The sequence below is a fragment of the Tasmannia lanceolata genome, unplaced genomic scaffold (genome assembly GCF_043159265.1).
Source record: "Tasmannia lanceolata isolate RefF3 unplaced genomic scaffold, GAP_Taslan_0.1 ptg000006l, whole genome shotgun sequence".
Lineage (NCBI taxonomy): Eukaryota > Viridiplantae > Streptophyta > Magnoliopsida > Canellales > Winteraceae > Tasmannia > Tasmannia lanceolata.
This window is the reverse complement of record NW_027518683.1, coordinates 4,504,632-4,513,825: the sequence shown is the minus strand read 5'-3', so window position 1 is coordinate 4,513,825 and position 9,194 is coordinate 4,504,632. Positions and strand designations below refer to the sequence as shown.

At 37.5% G+C, this 9,194-nt stretch overlaps 1 protein-coding gene across 1 annotated transcript; it reads right to left on the bottom strand.

Annotated features, from left to right (window-relative positions):
• Positions 1 to 4,435: 4,435 nt before the first annotated feature.
• LOC143879351 (xyloglucan glycosyltransferase 4-like) lies at positions 4,436 to 8,072 on the bottom strand. Its single transcript, XM_077381707.1, has 5 exons — positions 6,838 to 8,072; positions 5,874 to 6,182; positions 5,503 to 5,793; positions 5,285 to 5,398; positions 4,436 to 5,194 (listed from the first exon to the last, which is right to left on the bottom strand). Exons 1-5 carry the CDS (start codon positions 7,471 to 7,473, stop codon positions 4,556 to 4,558), a joined length of 1,989 nt encoding a protein of 662 aa, XP_077237822.1. The 5' UTR covers positions 7,474 to 8,072; the 3' UTR covers positions 4,436 to 4,555.
• Between the last annotated feature and the right edge of the window lie 1,122 nt (positions 8,073 to 9,194).

Sequence of the window (9,194 nt, the reverse complement as noted above, 5' to 3'; positions counted from 1 at the left end):
GGATCTACAGTGTCTAACGAGTGTTTATGTAGAACACTCAAAAGATAAACATATAAAGATAGGGAGTACGTGTAGAAAGAGATGAAAGATAGAAATACCTAATCTAACCCACTTTCCTAATCACTCTAGGTTACCTCTTCTAATCTACTTGCCTAATCTACCACCAATCCAATCCAACGGTGAGATCTAACATATCTTAGCATGCCCCCTCAAACGTATGTGGATGGAAAATGACGATACGTTTGATTACAATAGAATTTCCCACGTTACAAATGTCCTCAAAATCTGAAGTCCCTATATTACAAATGTAATCAAAATCAGTCAATTCAATGCACAATGTAGAAAGTCGACAATGAAGATCCTTTGATGATGGTGACCGATGTTGCTGATGATGAGAACTGATATTGATTGCCGAAGAAGACATTTCTTTGTTGATGTTCCACGAATAGAGCTTATAAAAACCAATGGATCATAACAGATCATTGCCTCGAATGTCAGCTACGGACTGCTAATGATTGCCGACGAAGTTGCCGCTTGTTGATGTGCAACGAACGAACTTATAAAAGCCGATGTATCTCAAAGAGGTGGCTGTGACTCAAGCATCGTTGTGCGAGCCTTTATGGTCGATTTTAGATATTGAATGTATGGTCGATTTTAGATATTGAACGTCATTGAGATGAGATGAAATTACTCGCTCATGCACGCATTCAAAGAAAATTTAGCCCTCTACATAAAAGAGTTGCTAATCCAGTGACAAACCTCAACTGAAATAAGAAATGAAGATTTGGAGAAAAAAAATTGGAAGGAAAAGAAAATGAGATGAGCAGCAACTAATGAGTATTGTGCGGGATATGGTGACTGGCAAACAGGGGCGGAGCCAGGAATTTGCCCCAAGCGGGGCAAACAACTCATCAAATTTGTGCAGTTCAATTACAGTTTCCATGTAGAAGATGTTAAATATCTTAAGTTTCAAGCTCATTTTTTACTTAATGCTCCGTTTCTCTTGACATAAAATTGGTGCAAAAACAAATTTTACACGCATTTTTACACTTAAAATGAGAATAAAATTTGTTTTATGCCCATTTTTACTCTAAAAATGAGCATAAATTTTTTTTCACGTCCATTTTACATTAAAAGAAACAGAGCCTTAAGGATGTTCCACACGATCACAACTTGCAAAACTGCTAAAGGACTTAAAATTCTACAAGACTTACAATCAGAATGAACCAAGCTTGACTGACCATAAAAACATTAGTTCTTCAAAATTGGATAGAATAACAAGGTGTCACTATAAAAAACTAGGTGTGTTGAATTTAGCAAAAGTGGAGTGCTGTTATCAAAATCAGCACACCAATAATAAACCTTTTTACATTGGTGCTACTATAAAAAAAAAGCATAGCTGTTTTTAAAGACCTTAAAAACCTACCTTTTTAAAACCATTGAGTAGCATAGTTTCAATTTTGACCGAATAACGAAGGTTTCTTCTTGGACAAAGGGCTACTGACAGGAGATTTCTAAAAAACATGACAAACTAGTCATGCATATGTTTAGTTCAAAAAATGCCCTTCTTAAAAGACCTTTACCCAACTCAAGGGGGCAGCTGCCCCTGCCCCCCTTACGCTACATGTAGCCCAGCCCCTGCTGGCAAATATAGACAATAATTTTCAACTTTGGAAGCAAATATAGACAATAATTTTCAACTTTGGAATATTGGACAGTAGGTGGAATCTCTCTCTCTCCTTGTAAGGTGTATGGATCAAAAGTCGGGGTGTGTCATCAAAATGGGGGTATTGATTAAAATAGAAGAGAGGGGTGCCTAGACCAAGAGAGGAGATTTAGAGTGGTGAGTAAAAAGAGAATAGGATGGAGATGGAAAACTAAATTACTATTTTAAACCGATTTTTTTCCCTCTGTTTCCCAAACCCCATGGTAAGCTCTCCTCACTCATCACCTTTTCAAATCTCTCCCTCACCAGCCATCTCTCACCTTACAAACATTCCATGAATTATTATTTTTTTGGTAGGTAAATTGGGATTGAACCTACCACCTCAAGGTTGAGATACAAAGCCTCAACAATTGAGCTACAGGCCCAACCAGTACAAGGGGTACAAACTCGGGTTGGGTCGAGTTGAGGCCAACCCAACCCGACCCGAGGAACCCATTTTTCCAATCCGAACCCGACCCGACCCGAGTTCCAACATGATGAGGTTCAACCCAACCCAACCCGAGGAACTTATTCTTCCAACCCGAACCTAACCCCACGCGACTTTTTTAAGCTTACTTAAATAAAAAATGTCGGGTTTCACTCAGGTCGGGTTGCCTAACCCCTCAACCCGAACCCGGCCCGAACTCAACCCAAACCCGACCCGACCCAACCTTTTTTCAGGTTGAACCCGAGTTGCACCCCTACCAACCACCATGAGTTTCTTTTCATGGTTGCCAAACACGGCCATGATCATAGGCCATGTTTGGCGACCATGATTTTTTTTCATGGAATATTAGCTTACAAGTGTTGAAAGAAGGGGTAGGACCGTAGGAAGAGTGGTGAGGGGGGACATAATTGAAAGGGCATGAGTGAGAAGTTGAAGTGGCAGAAAATAGAACTCTATTTTGAATAGAATCTTTCTTTTCCCTATTTTCAACCCCTTCTCACACTCTCTTGACTCATGCCCATAGCAAAACGTGATTTGGCAATAAAATGGGAAGGCAAAAATTCGAGTTTAATACGATCTTGGTTCAAAAAATTGTAGGCAAAAAAAGGAAACACAAAAAAATGCATTTAAAATTGGGAAATGATATCAGCACTACAACGTTTTAATAAAATGCGGGAAGCATCTTGCCGTTTAGCATTTAAAGAGCTTGTAAGAGCTTTTTGAGAACTGGAATATCCTTCTGACAGCCCTTCAAATACTAAACGACAAGATGCTTTCGCGCATTTTATTAAAACGTTGCAGCGTTGATATCATTTCCCTTAAAATTTTGTAATTTACAAAATATAGTTGGGGTAGAGTTGTGAAGTTGGCCAAAAAATGTGTTTAAAGCATTTTCCTAAAAAAAATGGAATTTTTTTACTGGAAAAGTTTTAAACAGAGTTTTAAACGGCAAGCCATTAAAACGAGTTTTAAACGGCATGTTTTTTTTTCTTTTGAAAAAGACAATTTCTCCTAACTATGCTCATGCCCTGTCAATTCTCTTCGTCTCCCACCCTCATTGCTCCTATCCTAACACTTGGTAAACTAATATTCCATGGAAAAAACTTTCATGGCAGCCAAACATGAGTGCATTTTTTTCATTGAAGGTGAACCGTAAATTGTATGTACTTTTCGCAGTCTATTTTTAACGTCAAAAAATATACAATTTTGTTCTGATAATATTTACCTAAGAGCAAAGGTGGCATGGCCATAGGATAACAAGTCTATCCAAGGATAAATTAAACCCAGTTTGATTCAAGTACTTTTATTTGGGCTTCTGGCACTAAGTGCAATTCTAAGATTTCTCCACTCATTGTTAGGAATGTCCAAATGGTTTGATTTTTTGGGTTGTTCCACTGCAGTGATAAGTACTAATCCAGACCCAATGGGCCATGGCTGAGAAATCAGTGATTGGCAATCTCTCTCTCTCTCTCTCTCTCTCTCTCTCTCTCTCTCTCTCTCTCTCTCTCTCTCCACCAAAAAAAAAAAACCATTTACATTCCAGGCTTCCACAACATTTTTTAATATACATTGGTTTGTTCAGTTCATTTGGAATTCTAATAGCCAATGAATGAGTATTTAATACAGTTCATATGTACAGTTCAGCTCCCTTCTGTAAAGGGTAGGCTTTTATTTTTGCAAAACCATTTTGGTTTATGTCAACTTGTTTCTGGAGTTCGCCTAATTACACATCAGACTTGGGTTAAAACTTCTAAAGAACTTTTTTGGCTGGTGTTACAGCTCTGCCACCAATTCCAGGGCAAATTGCCTGTATGCAACTAGTTGAGAAAATACAAACATCCTCTTCAGCCTATTTTCCTGGGGGTCCCTTGAGCAAATCCATCTCAAAATCTTGAATGCCTTTCCAAAGACTGATAAAAATACTCACAGGAATCATATATAGCTTAAAACATCTTGTTCTGCATCAAGGACAACAGATTCTTTCTCATTTAACTCAAATGAATGAATACAAATATATGATTTTACCTATCAGTATATATATATATATATATATATATATATATAGAGAGAGAGAGAGAGAGAGAGAGAGAGAGAGAGAGAGAGAGAGAGAGAGATAGATATAGAGAGAGAGAGAGAGAGAGAGAGAGAGAGAGAGAGAGAGAGAGAGAGAGAGAGAGAGAGAGAGAGGATGTTGATTTTTTCTTTGCATCCAACAGCAGTCTGTTATGCTCAGCTACATAATTGTCCCTAACTGTGATGAAATTTGATGCCAAGCCCAAGTATGAAAAGCTGTGACAACAAGTCAATCCAACACTTCAGTAAATAGCTTTAACAGTCTCATTAGATCTCGATTGTCTATAGACCAAGAAACATGAAACCAAAAACAATCCTATCATTTCATGTCAGTTCATCTGCTCCCCAATCAAATCTAGTCCCATAACAAGAAATGACACTCCTTGAAACAACAGGAAATAAAAATGGACACCCTGAGCTGATAACAGACTCCTCGCAGCCGCCGTAAGAAGAAGAAAAGCAAGTGCTAGCTCTTTCCTATATAGGCGATTACTCTTCTTGACAAATGGAACTTCTTCTTGTTCTCTTAATTTATTCAATACTTCTAAACCAGTTTCAGAATCATGTCTATGTAGCTGTGGTTGGTTCATAGCCTTTGATTCCGTCTCAGCTGCTGCTAATAAATCAGGTTCTGATAACCTTCCCGTCTTTTTTGTCACAACCCACTCATAAGCGCTCCCCAACTGAAAAAGGCCCGAAACCATAGCATTGAATTTTGTTACAGACATCGTGTTCTCAAACAGTAGGTAAGGTACTATGAAAGGAAACGATTTTGGGGCTGGGAGGATGTTCAGTAGAGACATAAAAACTGGTATGTAACAGATCACCCAGACCGGTAATTCAACCTCTGGGATGAACATTGTGAGTGGAAGAATAATGCAGAACAATGTGAATGAGTAGAAGGGGAGTATCAATTTCCTTAGAAGGAAGAACAGAAAAATCAAGTTGGCCTTCTTCCAAAATGATATCTGTAGAGACATAAAACCAATTTAAACACCCCGTCAAAACCATGCTGAAAGTTTAGAATTCTAAATTAAGAGAAATAAAACTTCGAATACCTTCGAAGTTAGGATATCGGGAAGGCACAAGCGAAATAGTTGCATTGGGCCAGAATGCCAACGATGTTGTTGTTTCTTGTATGCTTCATAAGATTCTGGAAGTTCACAAAGGACCTGATCCAGTCACATGAATAAGCACAACTAGAGTGGTATGACAGGAATAAGCACAACTAGCGTTGTATAACAGTATTTCTAGTTTCACTGCTGAGTTAACTTACCTTGACATCATTGAGAAAGATGAATTTCCATCCATTCAAATGTGCACGGACGGCAATATCCATATCCTCGACAGTTGTTCTTTCGACCCAACCTCCGGAATCCTCGAGAGCTTTGATTCTCCATACTCCTGCAGTCCCATTGAATCCAAAGAAATTCAGAAATACACCATTAACTTGCTGCTCCACCTCAAAATGGAAACATAGATTGATGTTCTGGAGCCTTGTGAGCAAATTCTCGTCTTTGTTCACGAAAGACCAGCGAGCCTGGACGAGACCTAGTTCGGGATTTCCCTGTAACAGCAAATGGTAATAATTTCTTTAGGAGATGGTTCACGATAAGACTAATTTACGAAAAGTGAATTTTGGGATACCTTAAAATGTGGTATAGTTCGCTTTAGGAAGTCAGGATTGGGCTGGAAGTCTGCATCGAAGATGGCAACGAATTCGTAGTCCTTGACATAGTCACAAGCCATGGCAGACTTAAGATTGCCGGCTTTGTAGCCAGTCCGGATGAACCGATGCCTATAGAGTATGTTCACCCCTTTTTGACTCCATAAGGAAACTTCATTTTTAATTAGCAGCTGTATATTTTCTTCATCTGAATCATCTAGAACCTGAATTAGCAGTCTCTCCCTTGGCCAATCTAACTGACAAACTGCGGAGATCGATTGCGCATATACCTAATGCCATGTAATCATCTCCATAAGAACAATTTCAGTAACAAAAATAACTGTATAGCAAGCAATATAACCGGAACACGTTTACAACCAAGGACGTTTAAATGTAAAGACATGGAATAATTGTAGGCTTGATATGTTAACAGTATATGATTAAAAGATAAAGTGCATAAGTTATTTGCGAATCATTAAACCCCTTGTAATTATATTATCTCTACTAGAATAGGGAACTCAAATTAGCAGATAAAGTAACAAACAAAAAAGGAAAACTATGTTAGAAGGGATTTGCTAAGGATCATCGCAGAAGGCATTTTGCGTACTAGCTGTTGCATGAGAGAGCAGCCACATAGGATGAATCAAATGAATAAGACAAAATCTGTTGAAAAGTGAGCCTATGTGGTTGCTCTCTTATCCAACAGCGGGTCCACGAAATGTTGTTGAGATTGCCCCTGGCAAATCCCATGTTAGAAATAACTTTTTCCTAATTTTCAGATATGAGTTCATCACTAGTTATCACAGTTTATCTGGTTTTCTTTACAAATCAATAAACCTTGAATCTTGAAAAAGGGCAGACAGACATCAACCCATAAACAGAAAGCAAAAAAGAAGAGATATAATATTCAAGCAAAGTTTAGAGGAAATGGACCGGATTTGTTACCTCTCTCTCATTGCACATTGGAATCTGAACAAGAACCATTGGAAAACCTGAAGACTCCTCAGTGCTGTAGATGCCTTCTTCTACTTCTGGCCTTAATTTCTTATACTTAATCCAAAAACATCCAAAACATAGAATTATCCGATCCAATGATTGGATCATAAACAGGAAAACACAGAATTTCGAAAGTGCTTGAATCAGAGGAGCAATGTAATTAGATCTGAAAGACAGCCAAAACAGAAACACCCAATGCACAAGACTTTGAACCTCCAACGGTTGGATCAGACGCAAATTCCAGCCTTTGAAATGGGCAATGGTTTCTAGGAAGAGCACAGCCATTGAAACAATAAGAGAAGCTCGGATAAACCTCAACAGCCTTCCCCTCTTTTTGAGTTCTTCTCTTTTTTTGAAAAAAATGAGGCGTTTCGTAATCGCAGGAACCAGACCCCAGATGGTTATGGCTAACCAGTAAAGGCAAACAATAGCTCTGTGGGCTCTGAGGAAAAGAACCCAAGTGAATTGCTTGGGGTTTTTGGATTTTTCTTTCTCAGGAATTGCTAGTGAAGCAGGGCAGTTGATCTCTACAACAGAGAAATTGTTGGGTTTCTCAGTTGTTACTGCCATTGTGCTTGGAGCCATTTTTCTCTGTAAAATTCTGATGTTTTGTGGCAAGAAAAGAAGTAAAGAGAAAACCAAGTTGAATTTGTTCAAATAGAAATGACAGAGCTGAAAAGAAAATCAACTAAAATCTATGCTGTATGAAAAGTCCCAGTTCCCTCTAAGATTCAGAAATAAGTAAAAAAAAAAATAGAATAGCTTTGATTCAACTTTCTATATGGAATTTCAATCTGTTGTATAAAAAAGAGAAAGAAAATAAAAATTAGTTAGAGATTGCTAAAAGGGAAGAAAGTGGACCTAAACTAAACTCCTCTGAAATATCTCACTTTTCTCTGAGACAAAGATTGAAACCAGTAAACTAGAGATTGGAGACATCATTAAAGTTCCCACCATTTCTTGAAGAAGAGTGAGAAAAAGGAAACACCAAAAGATACAAAGTGTTTAAACTTAATTTGGTGGCAATGGAGGTGAGGACTCTAATCTATAGATGGCATTGTATCTATGAAAAATCACCCTGAGAAAGCTTGAAAAATGAGAAGGGCTTGAGAACAAAATGTAAGCATTCTTTCTAGTTTCTACTGTTGAGAAGAAAGAGCTTAGATTGAGTTGTGAAAAGGTTAGGTTGGGTTTTATTTATAAATGTAAGTAAGGAAAAATCCAGCAAGATACAGCCAAATTGCAGATTTCATGCAGGATTACTATTTTTATTTCATGCAAGATTACTATTTTTATTGCAATAAAAATTAAAAATATCAAAGGTATCTTCTATCCTGTAGAAAATTTAAATTTTGGCACAGAAGATTACAGAGCATCTTTGGACATGTGTAAAACTAACTAAGGCTTTTGCTGTTAAATACAATTATTTTCAATTTATGAGCGAAATAATATAATGAGAAATTATATGATGCCCGACCGTGAAATAATATAATGAGAAATTATATGATGCCCGACCGTGATTTTAAATCCAAGAGAAAGCCCCGTTTTGACTTTTCCTTGGTTCAAAAACTAAGGCAGGTTTTACCTCCTTCCGCCCTTTACATTCTCACAGTCGGGCATCATATAATTTCTCTAATATAATTAATGGCTTCCAAAGACGACTTAATGTACTTTTTTGAAAATAGTATTTTTTTGCAAATACAGCCCCATGAAGGCTAGATTGTTACAAAGGCAAAGAGTAAGAAGAAAGGAAACGCTTTACATGTAAATAAAAAAAAGGTGTTTTTTGCAAAAGAAGTATTCTATTTTGCTTTATTTGCAAAAGAGACGAGCAGGACACCAAACATCATCACAAGTGACCAATGCCAACCCTTAGGTTTACAAAAATCAACAAAAGTTAGATTTATTTATTTTTGCACGCGACAGATTCTCATTGTTTGGCTCTCACATGTGTCTTACCCTCGGTCACCATATCATTTTCCTTTGCAAAAAGAGTCTTCTAGTTTGAAAATTTGCAAATAGAGTCATTACATTTGATGGAATCTTGCAAATCAGGTCACGCCATAAATTTGTCACCAAATTACCCGTGGTAAATTTTTTGACTAGTAAAGAGACTAAAATGTCCGTATTTATGTGAAAATATAAAAAATACCTTCTGAAAAGATCAAAATATGTGTGACGCTCCCATCAAAGCATGAGGTGTGAAATAATGGGCCCACTCTATGCATACTTTCAAGAGGATATCATGGGACCTTCGCAATCAAAACATGAGGTAAAAAGTAGGCCCCACTAGATGCATGGGTTCA